This window comes from Oncorhynchus mykiss, chromosome 28 (assembly GCF_057628025.1).
Source record: "Oncorhynchus mykiss isolate SJ-2025 chromosome 28, ASM5762802v1, whole genome shotgun sequence".
NCBI classification, from domain to species: domain Eukaryota; kingdom Metazoa; phylum Chordata; class Actinopteri; order Salmoniformes; family Salmonidae; genus Oncorhynchus; species Oncorhynchus mykiss.
In genome coordinates this window covers 44,030,014-44,057,874 of record NC_143049.1, presented here as the reverse complement: position 1 = coordinate 44,057,874, position 27,861 = coordinate 44,030,014, and the positions used below count along the sequence as shown (strand labels likewise).

Genomic DNA, 27,861 nt, shown 5'->3' with positions numbered 1-27,861 from the left:
TAGAGGTTAAACTGGGCTCAGTGCTGTGGCTGGACAGGACAATGATAGAGGTTAAACTGGGCTCAGTTTTCTGTTCCCAAAACTAGAATTTGTTATGAACAGAGTGGACTCCGTTTTGTAGACTTTACCCTTAGCCAAAGTTTTATTTATTTAAATGCGTTGTTTAGGAGGAGTGCAAAGGCACATTTAGTTATTGCACACGCACACTTCATAGAGTAAGCTTTCCATTACGGAAATATGCAGATAAAAATTTTTTTCTTTATCCTTATTATTATTAAGGAAATCGAGCAGCACATTCTCCCATTTAAAAAAAACTAAACTCATCAAGAATATTAACAATTATAAAACGATGAATATCATTCCATATATATATATATATTTACATGTAGACACTGCCAAAATAAATGCACAATTGTTTCTGGATGCTCAACACAAAAAGTACAGTTTGTAAAAAATAAAATCCCTTGTGAAAGTCAGGGTATGATGTCGCGTTGTCAGGACGCTCCGACTCGCGCATCGTGTTTAACCTCTAACAAGGCAGACATGTCCGAGTTTCCTCGATCCGACTGGCACGTCGACAAAACCTCACTGTTTTCCTCGAAAGTACGTACATGTCACGATTACAAAACGATACGAGATTACAGAGAACAATTTAATTATCTCACATCACGGTAAAAAAAATTATATATATATATATATCCATAATGTTGTTGTTGGCGGAAGTCATACTACTGTTGTGTGTTTTTGAGGAAGCGCCCAACGGTCTCCCTGGAGGACTCGCCATGTCCCAGAATGCACCGCGGGACCCACTGACGACGCAGGACCCCTCCTCTCATTTCTTCTAAAGTACATCTGTTATATGTGACACCTTTCCATCTGCTCTTTGTGAGTGTGAGAGTGGAAATGGTTAACCGGATGGTAACGTCCGGTAACGTCGGTAACTACAGACGCCACGGTAGCCCGCCCGTTTACAGTACACACACACACAGGCGTTACTGGTCCGGTAGGTGTGCTGTGTAGCTGCTATAAATTATCTGATGGGAGCTGCATTGCCACGATACTTTAGTTTGGATCGATAATTGGTTATTAGAGACTCGTATAATCACCCACAACACGTCTGCAGTATGAAGCTAACACGGAAGTTGGTCCTGGCCAAAGCCAAGGCCTCGGATCTGGACAGTGTGAAGAAACTCAACTGCTGGTAGGTGGGAGGCTAGATGGGTTAGCTAACTATCCTATAGTTAGTGGACCGTCCTCATTTCTCTAATGTGTCCAATGTTTTGTCTTTCCCTTTCAGGGGCTGCAACTTGACGGACGTGAGTATGTGTATTCTCAATTTCTATGTTTGTTTTTAGCTGTTCTGGGTTGACAGAATATCATTTTAATATCCCATGTTTAAGTGGTTAGCTAGCTAACTAGTTAGCTTTGTCTCAACTCTAAAGTTCTTCCTTCCTTCTCTATCTCTCTCCTCCATCCGTCCTCTCTCTCTCCTCCCCCTCTCTCCCTCTCCCCCCCCTCTCCACCCTCTCCTCAATCAATCTTCTCTCCTCCCTCTCTCTTTCCTCTTTCTCCATCCTCTCTCTCCTCCCTCTCGCTCTCTCCATCCTATCTCTCTATCCATCCTTTCTCTCTCCTCCCTCTATCCATCCCTCCTATTTCTCCTCCCTCTATCCCTCCTCTCTCTAGATCTCCATATTTACCCAGATACCCCACATCGAGGTCCTGACTCTCAGGTTGGCTGTCTATATACACACACACACACACACACACATACGGTGAATGTATTACGCTGTTACGGTGAATGTATTACCGCCATGATGGCAGTCAAATTCCATGTGACCATTTAGTCACGGTAATTAGGCTTCTCCAAGCTCTGATGCTGCTGCTGGTCATTAGTAATTCGGAATTCGGGATTCTATCTCCCGGGATTTGAACTTGCAACTTTTCGGTGACTAGTCCAACGCTCTAACCACTAGGCTACCCTACTCTGCCGCCTAACATTGCTTCCCTTTACAACAAGAGTATAGCCTACTGGCATGAAAATGAATCACGGGGGAAAAGTGTCCTCCATTCGCTATTTAATTCCATAGATTACATTTCTTTTTTCCCGCTGCCCCTGTTCTGAGACATGTGCATGATAATGGTCCATTCTAAACCAAAACTAATTTCACACATATTATTTAGTATATTTAAAGGCAATAATAAATCAAGAATAGTCTGATGGCTGACAATATTATCCTATCACTTGTGAATTGTATATTTTATTTAACCTTTATTTAACTAGGCAAGTCAGTTAAGAACAAATTCTTATTTACAATGACGGCCTACACCGGCCAAACCCGGACGACGCTGGGCCAATTGTGCACCGCCCTATGGGACTCCCAATCACGGCCGGTTGTGATACAGCCTGGAATCAAACCAGGCTCTGTAGTGATGTCTCTAGCACTGAGATGCAGTGCCTTAAACCGCTGCGCCACTCGGGAGCAGATAACGTTTGTATCACAACTAAAGTGGCCAAATAACTTCTTAAAATGAAGCACATTAATCTGCTTTACAAGGGGTGTAGAGCCTACCTACATACATAAGTAGCACGAGAGTTTCATGTTTGGGGAAGATCATTTTAGCCATAAAAATGCACCTTTATAATAAAAGCATTACATGCATAAGTGCATTTGCGATCACCTTTGACACGGGTGTTTTCCTGCTAATTGAACATTCGCGCTTATAGCCTTCTTCTGTGTGCACATTGCTGAGCTTATAATGTGAAGAAGTAGCCTAATAATTTATTAACATTTTAAGCTAAACGTTCTGATCTGTTGCGTCAGCCACATTGCATATAAAAGGTGTGTTGATGCTAGTGGTTGTATTAATGTGGGATCTATCGCATCCCACAACTGTCCAAGACTATGTTTGGAATATTTCTTTCTGGCATAGAACAGGTCAACTGTTGTACTATGGGGGATAGTAGATTGACATTGGCTAGTGATTTTGCTGTTCGTTAGGCCTACTCATCTTGTTGGACAGTTCATCCAATATCTTCAATATGCACCTCGGAATTGGATAAGGACACGTGCAGTTGTGTCTGTCTTCACTTGTAGCCTGTGAGATCACGTGACGGATGTGAGTGAGAGGTGCTTCGGCACGCAGCCAGGAGAAGGGAATTATGAATATTATATTCAGCCGAAAGGCACAACGGCCACTGGCCCGCAAAAGGCATGTATTTTAGGGGGCATTACGACCACACAAAGGGGATGCCGACGTGAAATTCGAGGCATTATCAAGTGCTTGTCAAATTGGGACTGATGAAGTCACAGCCGGCCGTCATTGTAAATAAGAATTTGTTCTTAACCTGACTTGTTTAGTTAAATAAAGGTTCAATGTAACACTACGCTGCCTGCTGTGCATATGATAAATCAACCTTGACGACACCCTACATTAACCAGGTCCTCTCTCTCCAGTGTGAACTCCATCTTGTCCCTGTCATCTCTGTCGGGCTGTGTGTGTCTGAGTGAGTTGTACCTCAGACGGAACCTCATCCCTTCTCTCTCAGAGCTCTCCCATCTCCGCCCCCTCACACGCCTACGAGTGCTCTGGTTGGCTGAGAACCCCTGCTGCGGAACAGTCCCCAGCCAATACCGTCTCAACGTGCTGCGATGCCTGCCACGCCTACACAAACTGGACAACCAGGGTCAGTTGTCTTCAGCTGTGACAATGTTTGTGTTTTGGGGAAGTATGCTTCAAGTACTTATATCCTGAAGCCGTAGGGGTCCGATTTAGGTTTTGGGCTGTTGCAACTGTGTGTGTAGTAACGTGTGTGTGTGTGTGTGTGTACTAACGTGTGTGTGTCCAGTGGTGACAGAGGAGGAGCTTGTTTTCGCTCTCAACGAGGGAGAGGAGATAACCACACCCCCTGCCGCCGCCCAGAAGCAGTTCTCGACCGGTGGCCAGCCGGAGAACGTCAGCTCCACCAATGGACAGACAGAGGCGGAATCAGAGAACGACCCCCTAAACTACAGTATGGAGGAGACCAAGTAAGACCCGCCCCCTCACAACGTTACACACCTTTAACCCTGTCTCCTAAACCCTGTCTCCTAAACCCTGTCTCCTAACCCTCTACAGTAAGATCCGGGAACAGTTGGGGATGAAGCCTATTCCTAGAGACAAGTTCTCCTCCCCATCACCTCGACCTGCAGCTAGGAAGGTAATAGACACTGCTCTGCTACCCAGACAACACTCCTCTGCTACCCAGACAACACTGCTCTGCTACCCAGACAACACTGCTCTGCTACCCAGACAACACTGCTCTGTTACCCAGACAACACTGCTCTGCTACCCAGACAACACTGCTCTGCTACCCAGACAACACTCCTCTGCTACCCAGACCCACCTCTGCTACCCAGATAACACTCCTCTGCTACCCAGACCCACCTCTGCTACCCAGACAACACTCCTCTGCTACCCAGACCCACCTCTGCTACCCAGACAACACTCCTCTGCTACCCAGACAACACTCCTCTGCTACCCAGACCCACCTCTGCTACCCAGACAACACTCCTCTGCTACCCAGACAACACTCCTCTGCTACCCAGACCCACCTCTGCTACCCAGACAACACTCCTCTGCTACCCAGACCCACCTATGCTACCCAGACAACACTCCTCTGCTACCCAGACCCACCTCTGCTACCCAGACCCACCTCTGCTACCCAGACAACACTCCTCTGCTACCCAGACAACACTCCTCTGCTACCCAGACAACACTCCTCTGCTACCCAGACCCACCTCTGCTACCCAGACAACACTCCTCTGCTACCCAGACAACACTCCTCTGCTACCCAGACCCACCTCTGCTACCCAGACAACACTCCTCTGCTACCCAGACCCACCTATGCTACCCAGACAACACTCCTCTGCTACCCAGACAACACTCCTCTGCTACCCAGACAACACTCCTCTGCTACCCAGACAACACTCCTCTGCTACCCAGACAACACTCCTCTGCTACCCAGATAACACTCCTCTGCTACCCAGACCCACCTCTGCTACCCAGACAACACTCCTCTGCTACCCAGACCCACCTCTGCTACCCAGACAACACTCCTCTGCTACCCAGACAACACTCCTCTGCTACCCAGACCCACCTCTGCTACCCAGACAACACTCCTCTGCTACCCAGACAACACTCCTCTGCTACCCAGACAACACTCCTCTGCTACCCAGACCGCACTCCTCTGCTACCCAGACAACACTGCTCTGCTACCCAGACAACACTCCTCTGCTACCCAGACCCACCTCTGCTACCCAGACAACACTCCTCTGCTACCCTCCTCTGCTACCCAGACCCTTCTCTGCTACCCAGACAACACTCCTCTGCTGTCTACACACTAACTATTTGGTGATGGGGTCTTCCATTCATACTATGGCTTCATTCATGTATTTCAAATGTGTGTATGTAGGTATGTACTGTATGTGTGTATGTACTGTATGTATGTGCGTGTGTATGTAGGTATGTACTATATGTATGTATGTATGTATGTACTGTTTGTAGGTATGTATTGATGATGTGTGTGTGTGTGTGTGTGCGTTTCCAGTCCCACACTCTGGAGGCAGTGCTGATGCTGTTGAAAGATCTGGAGGAGGAGGAGCTACGCATCGTTCACATGGCAACCCAGAACAGACAGCTTCGATCACACACACACCCCAAGCTCACACACACACTGCAGGGAGATGGAACCATCGACACACACACACTGCAGGGAGATGGAACCATCGACACACACACACTGCAGGGAGATGGAACCATCGACACACACACACTGCAGGGAGATGGAACCATCGACACACACACACTGACAAACTCCAGAGAGAGAACGACCGACATCGAGCACTGACACACACACACTGACTTTAAACACTAACGCAACCACCCAACACTGAGGTAGACACACAAGTCATGTTTATGCTCCGTGACCAGAGGGAGAGGTAAGGGTTCACATGCTCCCCTAGGTACAGATCTAGGATCAGCTTCCCCTCCCCCAATCCTAACCTTCACCATTAGTGGGGGGAAATGCAAAACGGACCCAAGATCAGCGTCTAGGGACTTTACCCTACTCCAGGCTCACACACCCACCAAACCTTGGTACACACAGGCTTCAGTATTGTTGTGACAGGCTTTTAGCCAAATAGAGGAGACTGAAGGGAGAAGTCAGAGCTAATCGTTGTCGCTATCTATTCTCTAGCAGCATGTCGCTATCTATTTCCTAGCAGCATGTCGCTATCAATTCACTAGCAGCGCGTCGTTATCAATTCCCTAGCAGCATTTCGCTATCAATTCACTAGCAGCGGGTCGCTATCAATTCACTAGCAGCGCGTCGTTATCAATTCCCTAGCAGCATGTCGTTATCAATTCACTAGCAGCGCGTCGTTATCAATTCACTAGCAGCGCGTCGCTATCAATTCCCTAGCAGCATGGCGCTATCAATTCCCTAGCAGCACGTCGCTATCAAATCCCTAGCAGCATTTCGCTATCAAATCCCTAGCAGCGCGTCGCTATCAAATCCCTAGCAGCGCGTCGCTATCAAATCCCTAGCAGCGCGTCGCTATCTATTCTCTAGCAGCGCGTCGCTATCTATTCTCTAGCAGCGCGTCGCTATCTATTCTCTAGCAGCGCGTCGCTATCTATTCTCTAGCAGCGCGTCGCTATCTATTCTCTAGCAGCGCGTCGCTATCTATTCTCTAGCAGCGCGTCGCTATCTGCCTTTCCTTAATCAGTGAATGGTGTTTTTGCAAACTGCTTTGTGTTAATAAAGAGACACTTTAATGCATAAAAAAAAAAAAAACTAAATTTAAGAGTTGACAACATACATGCATACAACAGTTTATGTACACTGAACCAAAACATATATAAATGCAACATGTAAAGTGTTGGTCCCATGTTTAATGAGCTGAAATAAAAGATCCCAGACATTTTCCATACGTACTAAAAGCTTATTTCTCTCATTTTGTGCACAAAATTTGTTTACTTCCCTGTTAGTGAGCTTTTCTCCTTTGCCAAGATAATATCAAGAAGCTGATTAAAAAGCATGATCATTACACAGGTGCACCTTGTGCTGGGGACAATAAAAGGCCACTCTAAAATGTGCAGTTTTGTCACATGACACAATGCCAAACGTCTCAAGTTGAGGGCGCGCGCAATTGACATGTTGACTGCAGGAATGTCCACCAGAGCTGTTACTAGAGAATTTGTTAATTTCTCTACCATAAGCCGCCTGCAACATCGTTTTAGACGATTTGGCAGTACGTCCAACTGGCCTCACAAATGCAGACCACGTGTAACCACGCCAACCCAGGATCTCCACATTCAACTTTGTCACCCGCGGGATCCTCTGAGACCAGCCACCCAGACAGCTGATGAAACTGTGGGATCGTCTGAGACCAGCCACCCAGACAGCTGATGAAACTGTGGGATCGTCTGAGACCAGCCACCCAGACAGCTGATGAAACTGTGGGATCCTCTGAGACCAGCCACCCAGACAGCTGATGAAACTGTGGGATCCTCTGAGACCAGCCACCCAGACAGCTGATGAAACTGTGGGATCCTCTGAGACCAGCCACCCAGACAGCTGATGAAACTGTGGGATCCTCTGAGACCAGCCACCCAGACAGCTGATGAAACTGTGGGATCGTCTGAGACCAGACAGCTGATGAAACTGTGGATTTGCACAACCGAAGAATTTCTGCACAAACTCAGAAACCGTCTCAGGGAAACTCGTTGTCTTGACCTGACTGCAGTTCGGCATTGTAACCGAGTTCAGTGGGCAAATGCTCACCTTCCAGGGCCGGCGCCAGAATGAGCAATAATGGCAAAAGCAATAATGGCATAATGAGAGCCTGGTTCCTCTCTAGGTTTATTCCTAGATTCTCTCAGATGGGTTCTGACCGTTTGTGCAGAAATTCGTCGGTTGCGCAAACCCACAGTTCCTCTCTAGGTTTATTCCTAGATTCCTGCCTTTCTAGGGAGATTTCCTAGCCACTGTGCTTCTACATCTGCATTGCTTGATGTTTGGGGTTTTTCGCTGGGTTTCTTTATAAACACTTTGTGACATTAGCTGATGTAAAAAGGGCTTTATAAATACATTTGATTTGAATACAAGTGTTGATATGATAGCAGTCAGTTGGAGCATGTCACATGAACAATGAAAGCTGTTGTGTTGCTGATTTAGTTTCTTGCTGGAGGTGTAGGGCCGGCTCCCTCAATGATGACATTTTGTGCTGATAATAGCCTGTAGAATTCTCCTGTTTCTTTTGGTGGTGGTGTGGGCACCTGCTCAAGGCACACAGTTATGGCTTTATTGCGCTCAGGCCTCAGAGGTGTAAGTTCAGGTTGAGGCCTAGAATCAGAAGAATACTCATCAGAGATGTCACTATGATTAATTTCTTCCTCACCATCGGAGGAGTCGTTTTCATTCACATTTTGTAGCAATGCTAATGAGTGCATCCATTCGTCTTGGTCTTCTTGCAGTGGTGATTTTAGCATGTAAATCTTGGTGGGGAAAACATTTTTTAAAAGTTTTAGATGCATGCCAGCAAAGCCACAACACAATTCTAAACAATACATTAATTGCACTATAACGGTGCCCAAAAACTGTTAGGGCCAACATAAAGCTGTCCCAACAGCAGAGCTTTATTTTCAGTACCAAGGAGTGAATCCTTACCACTGCTACACCTGGCTATCAGCGGAGCCTTGTCTGGCAGCAAAACATTCAGCCTCATTTACTGCCTTTAAAAAAAATATAGCTGATATGGCTGACTTGCTTTATCAAATGTGGTTTCTACTGACAATTGAGATGTACAAACTCAAGAGGACGACGAGCAGATAAGAGGCAATCCGTAATTTTGATTAAGACAATGAGCGAGCTAGGAATGACGTAGTCAATATAACTATTTCTTCAGCACTAGTGAAAAGTACAGCGACATAATTCAGAACATGGGCCGTTCTTACAGTGTCCTCCCTGTACACCAAGTCAGAACTGTAGGATAAATAAAGGGGGCATGTAAGCAGACAATGACAGCTCTAACAATATTCAATGATGACATTTCTCTAAAACAGGCTATAGGCTACATGTCCACCACCAAGTCAGAACAGTAGGCGAAATTAAGAGGGGAAAAAGTGAGCACAGCACAACAAGGTGAGTCCAAAAATGTATTGTATGCTGCTGCATAAATGATGTAATGTGCCAGGAAGATATGTGTACTGTAGCAAAGAAAGTAATACTAAGTGTATGTTGTGAAGTAAGCTGTCGATAGCCCATGTGCCTCACCCTAATAATGGGGTCCTAATAAGTGACCACAAATGGAGGTCACACCAGATACTGACTGGTTTTCTGATCCAAGCACCTACCTTTTTTTGAGGATATCTGTATTTCCAGTCATGTGAAATCCATAGATCAGGGCCTAATGAATGTATTTCCAGTCATGTGAAATCCATAGATTAGGGCCTAATGAATGTATTTCCAGTCATGTGAAATCCATAGATTAGGGCCTAATGAATGTATTTCCAGCCATGTGACATCCATAGATTAGGGCCTAATGAATGTATTTCCAGTCATGTGAAATCCATAATTAGGGCCTAATGAATGTATTTCCGGTCATGTGAAATCCATAGATTAGGGCCTAATGAATGTATTCCCAGTCATGTGAAATCCATAGATTAGGGCCTAATGAATGTATTTCATTTGACTGATTTCCTCATAAATCAAATCTTTGAAATTGTTGCATGTTGAGTTTATCGTTGTGCTACTATTTCCTTTTATTTTTAGCAATTATTTTCTTAATTTAGAACTCTGCATTATTGGGAAAGGGCTAGTAAATAAGCATAAAGTTGTTGTATTCGGGGCATTTCACGGTAAGTCTACACCTGTTGTATTCGGGGCATTTCAAGGTAAAGTCTACACCTGTTGTATTCAGGGCATTTGACTAATATAATGTTATTTGGTTGTGTGGAACAGCTCACCAAAGACAGAAAGCAGTAGGAAAGATGTTCCAAGTTATTATATCTACCAGTAAATGCGAAGCCAAGAATGGCTATGCAAACCATATCAAAAAGTTCAAAGTCTTGGTTGAATATTTGCGAATGTGAAATTCAGTCATCATGTAATAGCCTACTTTTTAAATCTGACATTTCCTCTAGGCTCTTTGGCGCTTGAAAAGTCATTGGCGTTATGGTAACCGATTTAGAAGTTCTACTGCTATTCCGTGATTTCATTTCTGATCAGTTTTCATGAAAAATATAGCGGCTTTGGTTTGCTTCCTGATGTTTCATTTGAAGGGTGTTGCGCTATTCTGTTGCGCTATTCTGTTAAACTAGTCTGTTGCGCTATTCTGTTAAGCTAGTCTGTTGCGCTATTCTGTTAAGCTAGTCTGTTGCGCTATTCTGTTAAGCTAGTCTGTTGCGCTATTCTGTTAAACTAGTCTGTTGCGCTATTCTGTTAAGCTAGTCTGTTGCGCTATTCTGTTAAGCTAGTCTGTTGCGCTATTCTGTTAAACTAGTCTGTTGCGCTATTCTGTTAAGCTAGTCTGTTGCGCTATTCTGTTAAGCTAGTCTGTTGCGCTATTCTGTTAAACTAGTCTGTTAAACTAGTCTGTTGCGCTATTCTGTTAAGCTAGTCTTTTGCGCTATTCTGTTAAACTAGTATTTTGCGCTATTCTGTTAAGCTAGTCTGTTGCGCTATTCTGTTAAGCTAGTCTGTTGCGCTATTCTGTTAAACTAGTCTGTTAAACTAGTCTGTTGCGCTATTCTGTTAAGCTAGTCTGTTGCGCTATTCTGTTAAGCTAGTCTGTTGCGCTATTCTGTTAAACTAGTCTGTTAAACTAGTCTGTTGCGCTATTCTGTTAAGCTAGTCTTTTGCGCTATTCTGTTAAACTAGTCTGTTGCGCTATTCTGTTAAGCTAGTCTGTTGCGCTATTCTGTTAAACTAGTCTGTTAAACTAGTCTGTTGCGCTATTCTGTTAAGCTAGTCTTTTGCGCTATTCTGTTAAACTAGTATTTTGCGCTATTCTGTTAAGCTAGTCTGTTGCGCTATTCTGTTAAGCTAGTCCTTTGCGCTAGTCTTTTGCGCTAGCCACACTGTTCGTTCTGTGCGTGATTTCCTGCAAGACAGGAACGTCAGTGTTCTGCCATGGCCAGCGAAGAGCCCAGATCTCAATCCCATTGAGCAGGTCTGAGACCCGTTGGATCGGAGGGTGAGGCCTAGGGCCATTCCCACCAGAAAGGTCGGGAACTTGCAGGTGCCTTGGTGGAAGAGTGGTGTAACATCTCACAGCAAGAACTGGCAAATCTGGTGCAGCTGGTGGCCACACCAGATTCTGACTGTTACTTTTGACCCCCCTTTGTTCAGGGACACATTATTAAATTTCCGTTAGTCACATGTCTGTGGAACTTGTTCAGTTTATGTCTCAGTTGTTGAATCTTATGTTCATACAAATATTTACACATGTTAATTAAGTTTTCTGAAAATAGACACAGTTGACAGTGAGAGGACGTTTCTTTTTTTGCTGAGTTTATGTCAGATGTCAACCCAGGATAGTATTATTTCCCATTCGGGCCAGTAGCTTTCAGTTGGCACTAGCAAATTCATCGCAATGTCAAGCCTTGGTCAATATTCAAAAAGCATCTCTGAATAGGAGTGCTGATCTAGGATCAGGACCCCCTGTCCCTTCATTCTGAATAGAATCAGGATCCCCTGTCCCTTCATTCTGAATAGAATCAGGACCCCCTGTCCCTTCATTCTGAATAGGATCAGGACCCCCTGTCCCTTCATTCTGAATAGGATCAGGACCCCCTGTCCCTTCATTCTGAATAGAATCAGGACCCCCTGTCCCTTCATTCTGAATAGAATCAGGACCCCCTGTCCCTTCATTCTGAATAGAATCAGGACCCCCTGTCCCTTCATTCTGAATAGAATCAGGACCCCCTGTCCCTTCATTCTGAATAGAATCAGGACCCCCTGTCCCTTCATTCTGAATAGAATCAGGACCCCCTGTACCTTCATTCTGAATAGAATCAGGACCCCCTGTACCTTCATTCTGAATAGGATCAGGACCCCTGTCCCTTCTGAATAGGATCAGGACCCCTGTCCCTTCATTCTGAATAGAATCAGGACCCCCTGTCCCTTCATTCTGAATAGGACCAGGGCCCCCTGTCCCTTCATTCTGAATAGAATCAGGACCCCCCTGTCCCTTCTGAATAGGATCAGGACCCCCTGTCCCTTCATTCTGATCTGGTCCTAGATCAGCAGTCCTATTCTGAGGTTTATGAATACGGGCCAGATCAGTAGAGGGCACTGTCCCAGCTGTGTCTGGTAGTAGAGACCTCATCTCTGAACAGAAGAGATACAATAAAATAACATGTATTCTTCAGTGTGAAATAAACAGGGAAGATCTGATACAGATAACTAACTTCAACAGAAACATGACAATGAGGCTGATTATTATTTACATTCAAAACTAGATTCAACTAGTATAAGAGACACTGTGTAAATAGTAACTCCATGCATGTCCCCTCTAATGGAAGAGATATGATGGTAACTCCCTCCAGCCATGCTTGAAGGAGAACAAACTGAGCAGAAGCAGGTAGAGAATTGACAAACAATCAAGGATGGCAATAAAGAACATATTTGGAAACTGACAGTGATGTCATCAGTCATGTGTGTGTTTCCCTGACGACACGGCTGCGGTTGGCATGGAGCTGAGCCAGCTGCGATCTGAAGCCGCCGCTCTTCTTCCTGGGCTCCTCCTCCTGTGGGGGCATGGCCTCCGGCTGGGTTTCCATGGTAACGGTGGAGGGGACCACCTGGAAGGTGAGGACCCTGCGTGTACGCTCCAGACCGCTGTCATCACTGTTCTCCTGCAGGTCACAACATACACAATGGAGCGGTAACGCTAACCGCTAGGGATGGGGTTATGAAATCATTTCACTATCCGAACAGTATCACGAATGTGCGTCGGATATCCAGAATAAAAATTAATTAAAAACCGTTTGTAACCTGAGCACTGCTGCACGTGGAGGAGGCTAGTGCTCTATTGCTGCGGAGGTGCTGGTGAGATGGGAGCAAGTAGACGGAGGCAGAGAGAGAAGCTACTGGGCTACAGCCAAGACGACCTCACATGTAGTGTACGTTGTAACCAGCAGGAGAACAGTGTGTGTATACAGATTGTATGTAGGCTTGTCTCCCATATGAACCTGCCCTTAGTGTTAGACTGGGTTCAAATGACCTCTGGTTCTTTTTTTTCCTGTATTTGTCTGGTATGGTGTGCATGTATGTACAGTTGAAGTCGGAAGTTTACATACACTTAGGTTGGAGTCATTAACTTGTTTTTCAACAACTACACAAATTTCTTGTTAACAAACTATAGTTTTGGCAAGTTGGTTAGTACATCTGCGCTGTGCATGACCCCCATTCATTTTTCCAACAATTGTTTACAGACAGATTATTTAACTTATAATTCACTGCATCACAATTCCAGTGGGTCAGAAGTTTACATACACTAAGTTGACTGTGCCTTTAAACAACTTGGAAAATTCCAGAAAATGATGTCATGGCTTTAGAAGCTTCTGATAGACTAATTGACATCATTTGAGTCAATTGGAGGTGTACCTGTGGATGTATTTCAAGGCCTACCTTCAAACTCAGTGCCTCTGATTGACATCATGGGAAAATCAAAAGAAATCAGCCAAGACCTCAGAAAAAACATTGAAGTCTGTTTCATCCTTGGAAGAAATTTCCAAAAGCCTGAAGGTACCACGTTAATCTGTTTAAACAATAGTACAGAAGTATAAACACCATGGGACCACGCAGCCGTCATACCGCTCAGGAAGGAAACGCATTCTGTCTCCTAGAGATGAAAGTACTTTGGTGTGAAAAGTACAAATCAATCCCAGAACAACAGCAAAGGACCTTTTGAAGATGCTGGAGGAAACAGGTACAAAAGTATCTATATCCACAGTAAAACGAGTCCTATATCAACACAACCTGAAAAAAAAATCCAGACTACGGTTTGCAACTGCACATGGGGACAAAGATTGTACCTTTTGGAGAAATGTCCTCTGGTCTGATGAAACAAAAATAGAACTGTTTGGCCATAATGACCATTGTTATGTTTGGAGGAAAAATGGGGAGGCTTGCAAGCCGAAGAACACGATCTTAACCGTGAAGCACGGGGGTGGCAGCATCATGTTGTGGGGGTGCTTTGCTGCAGGAGGGACTAGTACACTTCACAAAATAGATGATATCATGAGGATGGAAAATTATGTGTATATATTGAAGCAACATCAAGACATCAGTCAGGAAGTTAAAGCTTGGTCGCAAATGGGTCTTCCAAATGGACAACGACCCCAAGCATACTTCCAAAGTTGTGGCAAAATGGCTTAAGGACCACAAAGTCAAGGTATTGGAATGGCCATCATAAAGCCCTGACCTCAATCCTATAGAAAAATTGTGGGCAGAACTGAAAAAGAGTGTGCGAGCCAGGAGGCCTACAAACCCGACTCAGTTACACCAGCTCTGTCAGGAGGAATGGGCCAAAATTCACCCAACTTATTGCGGGAAGCTTGTGGAAGGATTCCCGTAACATTTGACCCAATTTAAACAATTTAAAGGCAATGCTACCAAATACTAATTGAGTGTATGTAAACTTCTGACCCACTGGGAATGTGATGGAAGAAATAAAAGCTGAAATAAATAATTCTCTACTATTATTCTGACATTTGACATTCTTAAAATAAAGTGGTGATCCTAACTGACCTAAGACAGGGAATTTATACTAGGATTTGTGAAAAACTTACTTTAAATGTATTTGGCTAAGGTGTATGTAGACTTCTGATTAATTAATTAATGTAGCACCCACAATGTTATTCATCAGGTCATGGGCTGGAGTAGCTATTTAGCTAGCTAGGCTAATTGAGGCCACATTTTGTGCTTTCTCCACAACCCCATACAGATAACACAACAGCCTACATGTTGGTGCTCGTTGTAGCCATTTAACTCCATCTTGCATTGACTTTGTGAACTGTCACTCCACTTGCGACACATTGAGTCTCTTTGCTGCTTTGATTGGCCAACATAAACAACAAGCTAGACAGGTGAAGGCTACCGGACTTTTTATATACATGTACCTCATACAAACTACACTGAAAAGTCTGTGATTTTATTAACTTAATCATTTCAAATGTTATTGTATATCCCTGTATGTAACAATGTCACATGGATATTAGAATTTCATTTAGACAAAGGCCAGTGTTATCAAAGGCCAGTGTTATCAAAGGCCAGTGTTATCAAAGGCCGGTGTTATCAAAGGCCAGTGTTATCAAAGGCCAGTGTTATCAAAGGCCAGTGTTATCAAAGGCCAGTGTTATCAAAGGCCAGTGTTATCAAAGGCCAGTGTTATCAAAGGCCAGTGTTATCAAAGGCCAGTGTTATCAAAGGCCAGTGTTATCAAAGGCCAGTGTTATCAAAGGCCAGTGTTATCAAAGGCCAGTGTTATCAAAGGCCAGTGTTATCAAAGGCCAGTGTTATTAAAGACCAGTGTTATTAAAGACCAGTGTTATTAAAGGCCAGTGTTATTAAAGGCCAGTGTTATTAAAGGCCAGTGTTATTAAAGGCCAGTGTTATTAAAGGCCAGTGTTATTAAAGGCCAGTGTTATTAAAGGCCAGTGTTATTAAAGACCAGTGTTATTAAAGACCAGTGTTATTAAAGACCAGTGTTATTAAAGACCAGTGTTATTAAAGACCAGTGTTATTAAAGGCCAGTGTTATTAAAGGCCAGTGTTATTAAAGGCCAGTGTTATTAAAGGCCAGTGTTATTAAAGACCAGTGTTATTAAAGACCAGTGTTATTAAAGGCCAGTGTTATTAAAGACCAGTGTTATTAAAGACCAGTGTTATTAAAGACCAGTGTTATTAAAGACCAGTGTTATTAAAGACCAGTGTTATTAAAGACCTATACATTTGATTTGTTCACAGAAGCGCTAGATAGAACTTTGTGAAATAACGCATATCTGGGCTACCTACCGCCTTTCCATCAGGATCGCTATGGACAGCGCTGCTATGGAGACCACTGCAGTTGAGACTATTGCTTTGGATGCATGTTCCCGCCTTCTGACGACTTCCTCTGGACCTCTTCTTCCTCTTCCTCCCTCTGCTCACAGCCTGGTTCTCATATCTCCTCAGGTTCCTACACACAAGGTGTTTGTTACTTCAGTGAGTGAGTGTGTGTGTGTGTTAAATTGAACCTTTATTTAACCGTGTTACCTTCGGTTGTGAGTGTGTGTTACCTCTGTAGGAAAATGTGTGGTCTGGAGCAGGCTGGCTGTTCTCCCCTGGTCTGCTCTCTGTGTCTAATCCGGCCCAGATGGATCCACAGCCTCCTGATAGCAACAGCAGTACTGTGGGTTACTTACTTACTTACACACACACCACACACACACATTCCTCTCTCTTACCCTTTAATGTTCTGTGGTCTTCTGGGTGTCCACTTCTTCATGAGAACCCATTGGTCACATGACAAGGAAGTGGGATCTGATAGACCAATCAGAGAGAAGGTCTATTAGAATCAGACATCTGCTCAGTAGGTTTGTTTTGCTCGGTACAGGACTTCTCTGACAGGGTGGGTGTGTTTGTGTGTATTCACCGTTGTCTGTTAGTTTGTCCAGCGGAGTGGGTCTTCCCCTCTGGGCTTCTCTGTGAAGTCTCTGACATGTCAAACACAGACCAGGGGGAAGAGTTAGTGGAGTGCCTTGAACCATGAAGGAGGGGCCAGAGACAATGCTGTCCAATGAGCAGCAGGATTCAGCGTCTGACTCCACGCCTCTTTCCGTCTGCCCCGTCACCTTTCCACCAATTACAGCCTTCCCCTGGCTGACTGACAGCTCTAGCGGTGGTGACCCACATTCTGAGACACTGTGGTTTCCATGGTGATGGTCAATCAGGTCATGATCCGTGGCCTCATCTGAGATCACGATGCTTGAGTCAGCAGAGTCCCAGTCGGGCCCTGTCCCTTCACCCTGCCCTCGCCGCCTACTACTACTCCTCCTCCTCCTCCTCGTCATCCCCGGCTGGGCAGCATGGTCACTGGAGCCCCAGGCTTCAGAGGCCTTGTTAGAGGCTGAGCGACTCAGTCTGGATGGACGCATGGAGCTTCCCCACCTCACACAATACTGCAGATTCAGCTGCAACACAGGGAGAGCATTACACACACAAACCCTGCAGATTCAGCTGCAACACAGGGGGATCACACCGCCTTGTTCTGGACCAGAACAAAAAGGTCTGAAGGAGAAGTAGCTAAATAGCTAGTTGCCATTTCAGACAGAAGATGTGGTATATTACATGTAAAAAAAATATATAAGGCAATGTTTATATGACCCCCTTTCAAACAGTCCCTTATTTACCACTTCCTTGCAGGTATACCCCTTTTATACATATCAGTGGGTAACTAGCAGATTGGGAGGGGTGTTGTTAAAGTAACGGCCCAGTGTTTCCAGATTTCTATGAAATATGACCTATAATTAATTACAATACCAAAAAAAACATTGTTTTTCATTTCAAATTAGGGAGGTGTTTTAAACAATGGAAGTGTAAAACATCCACCTGCAAAAAAACAGAACCATTCTCACAGACCCAATTTCTGTATAATGGTTACAGGGTCTGAAAATGCAGCAATCTTGACTAGTTCTTTAGGTGGGTTTTAAATGTGTCATGTTTTTCTTTCGTCTTACCACTATCCCTTTCAATTACACAAAAAAAGCAGCCATAAATTTGTGGGATTTTGGTATGTGTATGAAAGGGATATAGTTAAAGACAACGATTTGTGAACTTTGCCTGGTGAAAAGCGATATCCCAAGTATAAATACTGTAAAGTACACACACTAAAGGGTAAAACAATATGTTGAGTAAAAGGGTTTAGAAATGTGCAAACTTCAAGGTGTTGGGGATCAACGAAGAGGAACTTCTGCTGTCATGACTTACCAGGACCACCTATTCAGATGTGCCTTTTGTTAACTAAACAAGGTGTTAAATGGAGGTGAAAAGGAGACACGAGTGGTACTTTAATGTTGTGCTTCTAGCTGCCTACCCTGATGTAGCCACCGGTCTCACCTCCTTGACTTCCTTGGTCTGTCGAATATTGAGACCTGTGAATAAAAGGACCAACTGTTTGCTGCCTAACTAGCTATTGCCACTAACGTTACTTCCGTCTGTTGTTGTTGCTAACATGCTGCTAGCTAACTAGCTATTGCCACTAACGTTACTTCCGTCTGTTGTTGTTGCTAACATGCTGCTAGCTAACTAGCTATTGCCACTAACGTTACTTCCATCTGTGGTTGTTGCTAACATGCTGCTAGCTAGCTAAGGTAAATGACTGCACTGAAATCTTACCAGCTAGCTACAACAAATGTCCGAGCCAAACCAAATGATCTGCCTGGGATAGGTACAACACAACCTACAAAAACCTATACAGTAGCTAGTTAACTAAGCTAACTCAGTTAGCTAACTGTTTGTTGTGTTTATGTTAGCCATCAGGGTCAAAACAGTTACTGTATTAGCTGGCTAAAAGTTACTTACTGAGTCTCAAAATGTTCATAGTCTATCCGCTTAGAAAGAATCATCTCCGTGGTCTCCTGCTTTGAGCTTTTGCTAACTACCGTAACTAGATGTTTGAAAGTAACGGACGGCGAAGGAAAGCGGATTTCGGTTAGGACCGAGGCAGATTTCGGTTAGGATCGAGGCATATTTCGGTTAGGATCGAGGCAGATTTCGGTTAGTTTCGAGGCAGATTTCGGTTAGCTTCGAGGCAGCAACAACTCACCTCTCTCGCGCAAAACTCACATCAAACTTCAGCACATGCGCACGGGTGACGTGTTCTTCGCCAACGAAAGGCTCTTTTTTTTTTGAACGGTTCTTTCTGATGAACTTCGAGAACCGAATAGCATTGTGTGAAAGAGCCGTTCATTCGAATCTGCATTCTACTGCTTTTTCAGCTAAAAAAACAAACAATGTTTTTCTGCAGATAAATTACAACATAGGTATCTAAAGTGGGCGAATTTCTGCAACTGCAGAAACAATAAATTGTGTCGAGAGCGTGTCAATCTGGTCCACTCTTGATTTTTTTTTAATGCATAAAAACAGATGCACAATCGAGAGCATCCTGTCTTCAACTGCACCGCCCTCAACCTCAAGGCTCTCCAGAGGGTGGTGCGGTCTGCACAACGCATCACCGGGGGCAAACTACCTGCCCTCCAGGACACCTACACCACCCAATGTCACAGGAAGGCCAAAAAGATCATCAAGGACAACAACCACAGCCTGTTCACCCTGCTATCATCCAGAAGGCGAGGTCAGTACAGGTGCATCAAAGCAGGGACCGAGAGACTGAAAAACAGCTTCTATCTCAAGGCCATCAGACTGTTAAACAGCCACCAGTAACTCAGAGAGACTGCTGCCCACATTGAGACCCAATCACTGGCCACTTTAATAAATGGATCACTAGTCACTTTAAATAATGCCACTTTAATAATGTTTACATATCTTATATTACTCATATCACATGTATATATTGTATTTTATACTATCTATCGCATCTTGCCTATGCCTCTCGGCCATCGCTCATCCAATATGTACATATTCTCATTCACCCCATTAGATTTGTGTATATTAGGTAGTTGTTGGGAATTGTTAGATTACTTGTTAGATTTGATTTGATTGAGAGAGAAAAAAATTGCAGGCCATGTAATAATTTGGCCAGGCAAAAACACAATTGAAAGCGCATTTCACAATCTGACATAATGGATGCTTACCTTTTGGGCTTTACATTGGAGATTTGCACATTGGTTCATGTTTCAATGTCGGTTTTTAAATAAAGGTTAAATAAATAAAATAAAAATTAAGCATTTGGAATGAAGAACCGTTTGGGAGTCAAATGAGTCGGGTCTTCTAACGTGAATGGAGCCAACTGAACCGGTTCAGGAATGCCCATCTTTAGCGCCAAAGACCACAGCCTCTCGTCATAGAGGACAGAACAAGCGTAGGAGGTGGGCAGAGCCAAGCGCCAGATCCTATTGGCGCGTTCTAGCATAGATCTGCATATTTTCGTTAGGCAACGCCTACTATGTGAAGTGTGCGTGTCCAATCACTAAATTTGCCTTTTGCACTCCTTCTAAACAACGTTATTTTTTTACAACTTTTGCAAATGGTAAAGTCTACTCTGTTCATAACAGATTATAGTTTTTGGATAAATGTATTGAGATACACTTTTTAATAAATTAGGACATTTGCGTTATTGGGCTACCTCTCGGAAACGCCAAACGGATGCTTCACATTTATACATCCGATGAAATATCAGTCTCATTGTTCCGTCTGTGACCGTACTGTGCTAGCCCTGTGCAGTGAGTGTGGTGCTCCTGTAGAAATGGCTGTGACAACATGTCCGGTATAACCAACGAGGTATAGGATGAGAGGCCCAAGATAGAAGTGCATGCAAGTAATTTCTTATGATTTGTTCGGAATTTGAAGAAAATTTAGCTAATTCGTGGATAAAAGTGGACCTTAACAGTGAATGATATCCAGGTAATTGAGTGTGAATGATCACTAGTGCGGTGGTTGCTGGTGGACCCGGGGTCACAACAGACAAGGAAGAAAATATAACATATTATGAGGGCCTCCCGAGTGGCCCAGTAGTACATATTATGAGGGCTTCCCGAGTGGCCCAGTAGTACATATGAGGGCCTCCCGAGTGGCCCAGTAGTACATATTATGAGGGCCTCCCGAGTGGCCCAGTAGTACATATTATGAGGGCCTCCCGAGTGGCCCAGTAGAATATATTATGAGGGCCCCCTGAGTGGCCCAGTAGTACATATTATGAGGGCCTCCCGAGTGGCCCAGTAGTACATATTATGAGGGCCTCCCGAGTGGCCCAGTAGAATATATTATGAGGGCCGCCTGAGTGGCCCAGTAGTACATATTATGAGGGCCTCCCGAGTGGCCCAGTAGTACATATTATGAGGGCTTCCCGAGTGGCCCAGTAGTACATATGAGGGCCTCCCGAGTGGCCCAGTCCCGAGTGGTGACGTCACAGGAAGGCCAAAAAGATCATCAAGGACAACAACCACTGCCTGTTCACCCTGCTATCATCCAGAAGACGAGGTCAGTACAGGTGCATCAAAGCAGGGATCGAAAGATTGAAAAACAGCTTCTATCTCAAGGCCATCAGACTGTTAAACAGCCACCACTAACATTGAGTGGATGCTGCCATACATGTAAAAAAATTATCACTAGCCACTTTAAACAATGACACTTAATATCATGTTTACATACCCTACATTACTTATCTCATATGTATATACTGTACTCTATACCATCTACTGCATCTTGCCTATGCCGTTCTGTACCATCACTCATTCATATATCTTTATGTACATATTCTTCATTCCTTTACACTTGTGTGCTTAACCTTTTTGGGATAGGGGGCAGCATTTTCACTTTTGGAGGAATAGCGTGCCCAGAGTGAACTGCCTCCTACTCTGTCCCAGATGCTAATATATGCATATTATTATTACTATTGGATAGAAAACACTCTGAAGTTTCTAAAACTGTTTGAATGATGTCTGGGCTCATGAGACCTCTTTGAGTCAGTGGTCTGGCAGAGATCCTTGGTCTCCCGACAGAGTTACCTCTCATTCCATTGCTTCTCTGAAGACAAAGGAATTCTCCGGTTAGAACATTTTTGATGTTTTATGTTAGAAACATCCTAATGATTGATTCCATACATCGTTCGACATGTTTCTAAAGGACTGTAATGGAACTGTTAGAGATTTTGTCTGGATGAAATGCTCGCGTCTCATGAAGATGGATAATGGGCTGAACACGCTAACAACAAGTGGCTATTTGGACATAAATGATGGAACTTTATGGAACAAATCAATGGGATTTCTGGGAGTGCCTTCTGATGAAGATATTTATGGTGTTGTTTCTATCTTTGTTGATTCCAAAATGGCGGATATTCCTCTGGCTGTTTTGGGCTCTGAGCACCGTTCTCAGATTATGCTTTTTCCGTAAAGTTTTTTTGAAATCTGACACAACGGTTGCATTAAGGAGAAGTCTATCTTTAATTCTGTGAATAACACTAGTATCTTTTACCAATGTTTATTATGAGTATTTCTGCAAAATCACTGGATGTTTTGGAAAACATTACTGCACGTAAGGCGCCAATGTAAACTGATATTTTAGGATATAAATATGCACAATATCGAACAAAACATACATGTATTGTGTAACGTGATGTCCTATGAGTGTCATCTGATGAAGATCATCAAAGGTTAGTGATTAATTTGATCTATATTTCTGCTTTTTGGCTGTGTGTTTTTCGACTTGGCTATGACCTAACACGTGTTGTGCTTTTGCTGGAAAGCATTTTTTGGGTAGATTAACAAGATGTTTATCTTTCATTTGCTGTATTGGACTTGTTCATGTGTGAAAGTTACATATTTCCCAAAAATATTTTAGAATTTCGAGCGCAGCGGAATGTTGTTTCGCTAGTGGAACCCCCTGCGCTAGAAAGGATAAGGTAGTAGTTGTGGAATTGTTAGGTTAGATTACTCGTTGGTTATTACTGCATTGTCGGAACTAGAAGCACAAGCGTTTCGCCACACTGGCATTAACATCTGCTAACCACGTGTATGTGACAAATGACATTTGATTTGATATGATCAAAGGATCAGAGAAATGAATCTGGTACTGAAAGCATAAGCTATATAGCACTGCAATGCATAAAATGTGGTGAGCAGTTGACTCAAAGAGAAAGAAAGACAATAGTTGAACAGTTTTGAACAAATGCAATTTTTCCAAAATTAAGGAGAAGCAAAACAAAAATAGAGAGATTGTCCTTTTTTTCACTTTCAGTTTCACTTACTTAGCTAGCTAGTTTCGCCTACTGAAACACCCTGCTCAAACAGAGGGATGCTATGTTAGCTAGCTGGCTATAACAGAGGGATGCTATGTTATCTAGCTGGTTATAACAGAGGGATGCTATGTTAGCTAGCTGGCTATAACAGAGGGATGCTATGCTAGCTAGCTGGCTATAACAGAGGGATGCTATGTTAGCTAGCTGGCTATAACAGAGGGATGCTATGCTAGCTAGCTGGCTATAACAGAGGGATGCTATGTTAGCTAGCTGGCTATAACAGAGGGATGCTATGTTAGCTAGCTGGCTATAACAGAGGGATGCTATGTTAGCTAGCAGGCTATAACAGAGGGATGCTATGTTAGCCTCAAATTTGTCTCTTGACCTGTGTGCACCTACGTTGTAAACTTTCATTCATAGACCAGGTTGTAGCAACCTCATGAAGAGTACAGGGAAAATTACAGTATCAGATGGGATGCGTCTGAATCCACCGCATCTGCCTACGTAACACTTCCTGCATCTGCCTATGTAACACTTCCTGCATCTGAGGTGAAAGGTGACAGAGCTAGAGCTGTGTTTGTCAGACCGCCTATGTAACACTCCCGGAATCTGCCTATGTAACACTTCCTGCATCTGCCTATGTAACACTTCCTGAATCTGCCTATGTAACACTTCCTGCATCTGAGGTGAAAGGTGACAGAGCTAGAGCTGTTTTGTCAGACCGCCTATGTAACACTCCCTGAATCTGCCTATGTAACACTTCCTGCATCTGCCTATGTAACACTTCCTGAATCTGCCTATGTAACACTTCCTGAATCTGCCTATGTAACACTTCCTTCATCTGCCTATGTAACACTTCCTGCATCTGCCTATGTAACACTTCCTGAATCTACCTATGTAACACTTCCTGAATCTGCCTATGTAACACTTCCTGAATCTGCCTATGTAACACTTCCTGCATCTGCCTATGTAACACTTCCTGAATCTACCTATGTAACACTTCCTGAATCTGCCTATGTAACACTTCCTGCATCTGAGGTGAAAGGTGACAGAGCTAGAGCTGTGTTTGTCAGACCGTGAGACATTTCCAAAAATCTGTCTTCTCACAAAATCATCTGTAGAGTCAGAACGGTTTGACAAAATACAATATTATGACCACTCTATGGAAAGATGAGACTCTCACGAACACGATGGTGTTGTCCACAGCTTGAAGTCCTGAGTGGCGCAGCGGTCTGAGGCAGCGGTCTGAGACAGCGGTCTGAGGCAGCGGTGCAGCTGTCTGAGGCAGCGGTCTGAGGCGGCGGTCTGAGGCGGCGGTCTGAGGCAGTGGTCTTAGGCAGCGGTCTGAGGCAGCGGTGCAGCGGTCTGAGGCAGCGGTCTGAGGCAGCGGTCTGAGACAGCGGTCTGAGGCAGTGGTCTTAGGCAGCGGTCTGAGGCAGCGGTGCAGCGGTCTGAGGCAGCGGTCTGAGGCAGCGGTCTGAGGCGGCGGTCTGAGGCGGCGGTCTGAGGCAGTGGTCTTAGGCAGCGGTCTGAGGCAGCGGTGCAGCGGTCTGAGGCAGCGGTGCAGCGGTCTGAGGCAGCGGTCTGAGGCAGCGGTGCAGCGGTCTGAGGCAGCGGTCTGAGGCGGCGGTCTGAGGCAGCGGTCTGTAGTTCCTGGTTCGATTCCAGGCTGCATCACAGCCGGCCGTGAATGGGAGTCCTATTGGGCGGCGTCGTCCAAGTTTGGCCCGGGGTAGGCCGTCATTGTAATTAAGAATTTGTTCTTAGCCGACTTGCCTCATTAAATAAATATAAATAAAGTCGGTACAGCCGATCTGCCAACTTCTGTCTATAGCGAACAGTTTGGGTTACACACTAACATGACCCCTCTGTGGAAGGGTGGGACTCTCTGTAATGCTCCGGGTGTCGTGGGTGTGGAGTCAAACGCAGGAGACAGAGAGTGCAATGCTGTGCGTTTTTAATAGCACCAACGCACCACAGGGTGCTCACAATAGTAACGGCCCCAAACACAGGGAATGAAAATGTACAACGGAAAATGCACGACCGGGCACTAACACGTACCTCTACAACAGAGCCGAAGGTTACACTGAAATAATCCCGCACAACAACCAGGCGGGCCGGCTGTCTAATAAAGACAAACTAATTAAACATAAACAGGTGCTACCACTAAACATACAAGGAGGGGGAGGAAAGACAATCAGTGGCAGCTAATAGGCCGGTGACGACGACCGCCGAGCGCCACCCGCCCGGGAAGGGAAACCACCCCCGGCCGGACTCGTGACACTCTCACATACAGTACCAGTTCAAAGTGTGGACATACCTACTCATTCCAGGGTTTTTCTTTATTTGAACTGTTTTCTGCATTGTAGAATAATAATGAAGACATCAACACTATGAAATAACACATTATGGAATCATGTCGTGACAAAAAAGTGTTCTTTATATTTGAGAATGTTGCCACCCTTTGCCTTGATGACAGCTTTGCATTCTCTCAACCAACTTCATGAGGTAGTCACCTGGAATGCATTTCAATTAACAGGTGTGCCTTGGTAAAAGTAAATTTCTGGAATTTCTTTCCTTAATGCATTTGAGCCAATCCGGACAACAGGCCCTCCGATTTGACACACTGTCTGAGAAGTAGTTGGTGAACCAGGCGAGGCAATCATTTGAGAAACCAAGGCTGTCGAGTCTGCCGATAAGAATGTGGTGATTGACAGAGTCAAAAGCCTTGGCCAGGTCGATGAATACGGCTGCACAGTAATGTCTCGTATCGATGGTGGTTATGATATCGTTGAGGACCGTGAGCGTGGGTGCGGTGCACCCGTGATCAGCTCGGAAACCAGATTGCATTGGTGTGGGGTGGTGTGTTGTTGTGGGTGGTGTGGCGAGGTGTGTAGGGGTGGGGAAGTGTGGTGTGTTGATGTGGTGTGGTGGTGTGTTCTGGTGTGTTCTGGTGTCATGTGGTGTGTTGTGGTGTTTTGTGGTGAAGATACTCCAATATCCAGAGAATAAGTATTTAATTGACAACAGCAACCCAGGTCTGGTAAACCTCCAGACAGGATACATATGGTTCACAGCTAACAAATTAAAACCAGGTGCAGATGCGCACGCGCACACACACACACACACACACACACACACACACACACAGGTCTGGTTACACCACAGCTGGCTTTATTACATCATTTTCAGTTTACAACAAATGCATTTCAGTGTGATTTGTGTGTGTGTTTGAGTTTCTGTGTGTGTGTGTGTGTGTGTTGGGTATAGGTGTAGGTGTGTTGGATATATGTAACTACCGATCTGTGTGTGTGTGTGTGTGTATGTGTGTGTGAGAGAGATGTCTAAATGACTGATCTAGAATAATAACAGATAAGAGACACTTTCACTGAAATTAAAAACTATAAAACTGTTTGAAAACATAACGACTTTGTAAGTCAAAGCCTTTTTAAACTTAAGACTGTTTGAAAAGTTAAGACTTTGAAAAGTTAAGACTGTTTGAAAAGTGAAGACTGTTTTGCGAGACATTGACACTGTGTGTAACTCCTTCCACTAGAATATCACATTTAGTGTAAAATACAAACGTACTGATATAGGCCTCACAGAGAGGGATCTCTTATAGAAAAACACAAAAATCAACAACAACAACAACAATTGACCTACAGCTGTAACATTGTACACATTCAATATCAGTAACTCTCTGATAAGAGAGGCTTTGGTTGTTTGTGCTTATCTAGTTAATGGTGGAATCTGTCATTTAACTAATTTAAAAGATTCAACAATCTGGAGGCTCTTGTGTCTTTCGGACGAGCTAGAAGTTTAGCTTCCAAGTTTTGCCATTTTGCTAAAACCTGGAAAATCACAGAGCACCATATGACTTTAATTCAAAACCCAGAGAACACCCTTTTGTTTATTTTTCATAACTGAAAAGATTCTTACGGACTACAGCTTTAACAGCTAGTTAGAACACAGCTGGTTAGCTCTAACGAGCTGGTTAGCTGCTTAGCTGGTTAGCTGGTTAGCAGACCCAGCGGATGAAGCGTTCAAGGAATGTGGGTTTCCCCAGCGTGGCGTAGTCCTCTCCTCTAAAGATGGCTGACGTGTCTCCCAGGGCAACCTTCCTCAGCACTTCCTGGTCCGTGTCGGTCCCCATGGCGATCACCGTGGGAATGCCCTCGGCCCGCCGCATGGCTGAGACACCCTCCTCCAGGCTGTCGCCCGCGGTGATGCCGTCGGTGATAAAGACGAAGGACAGTTCAGCGTTACGACGTGCCAGGCGGCTTCCCTGTAGACCACACAGAGAGGCAGTACAGTTATACAGCGGTAGGACTGCCAGGAGGCTTCCCTGTAGACCACACAGAGACAGTACAGTTATACAGCGGTAGGACTGCCAGGAGGCTTCCCTGTAGACCACACAGAGAGACAGTACAGTTATAGAGCGGTAGGACTGCCAGGAGGCTTCCCTGTAGACCACACAGAGAGACAGTACAGTTATAGAGCGGTAGGACTGCCAGGAGGCTTCCCTGTAGACCACACAGAGAGACAGTACAGTTATACAGCATTAGGACTGCCAGGAGGCTTCCCTGTAGACCACACAGAGACAGTACAGTTATACAGTGGTAGGACTGCCAGGAGGCTTCCCTGTAGACCACACAGAGACAGTACAGTTATACAGCGTTGGGAGTATTGAAAACAGTGAGAGGGTGCTGGAGTATTGAAAACAGGAGAGGGTGCTGGAGTATTGAAACCTGGGGAGGGTGCTGTAATATTGAAAGCAGGGGAGGGTGCTGGAGTATTGAAAGCAGGGGAGGGTGCTGGTGTATTGAAACCTGGGTAGGGTGCTAGAGTATTGAAAACAGGAGAGGGTGCTGGAGTATTGAAACCTGGGGAGGGTGCTGGAATATTGAAAGCAGGGG

At 44.6% G+C, this 27,861-nt stretch overlaps 3 protein-coding genes across 12 annotated transcripts in view; 1 reads left to right on the top strand and 2 right to left on the bottom strand.

Moving 5' to 3' along the window:
• Positions 1 to 506: 506 nt before the first annotated feature.
• cfap410 (cilia and flagella associated protein 410) lies at positions 507 to 6,978 on the top strand. Its single transcript, XM_036966040.2, has 7 exons — positions 507 to 1,201; positions 1,298 to 1,316; positions 1,687 to 1,733; positions 3,459 to 3,688; positions 3,851 to 4,031; positions 4,120 to 4,201; positions 5,591 to 6,978. Exons 1-7 carry the CDS (start codon positions 1,125 to 1,127, stop codon positions 5,888 to 5,890), a joined length of 936 nt encoding a protein of 311 aa, XP_036821935.1. The 5' UTR covers positions 507 to 1,124; the 3' UTR covers positions 5,891 to 6,978.
• A 4,449-nt stretch (positions 6,979 to 11,427) lies between these two features.
• On the bottom strand, positions 11,428 to 18,939 carry si:ch211-227n13.3 (uncharacterized). 10 transcript variants are annotated; one of them, XR_016493034.1, is made up of 7 exons: positions 18,613 to 18,928; positions 18,125 to 18,182; positions 16,685 to 17,222; positions 16,497 to 16,572; positions 16,306 to 16,421; positions 16,066 to 16,228; positions 11,428 to 12,903 (listed from the first exon to the last, which is right to left on the bottom strand). XR_016493034.1 is itself a non-coding variant. In XM_021590146.3 (7 exons), exons 1-7 carry the CDS (start codon positions 18,654 to 18,656, stop codon positions 12,700 to 12,702), a joined length of 1,176 nt encoding a protein of 391 aa, XP_021445821.3. In that variant the 5' UTR covers positions 18,657 to 18,930; the 3' UTR covers positions 11,428 to 12,699. The 10 variants fall into 10 exon arrangements, 5 of the variants coding, with proteins under 5 accessions (XP_021445821.3, XP_036822379.2, XP_090082176.1 ...); XR_016493035.1 differs by having other exon boundaries at positions 18,125 to 18,165; positions 18,613 to 18,879; XR_016493036.1 differs by having other exon boundaries at positions 18,148 to 18,182; positions 18,613 to 18,876.
• A 7,158-nt stretch (positions 18,940 to 26,097) lies between these two features.
• Positions 26,098 to 27,861, bottom strand: part of LOC110508269 (collagen alpha-2(VI) chain) — a 47,769-nt gene continuing 46,005 nt past the window's right edge. The window contains exon 28 of the mRNA XM_036966129.2: positions 26,098 to 27,230. Within this exon, the coding sequence (XP_036822024.1) occupies positions 26,964 to 27,230 (267 nt within the window). The 3' untranslated portion in view covers positions 26,098 to 26,963. The remainder of the gene's footprint in view (positions 27,231 to 27,861) is intronic.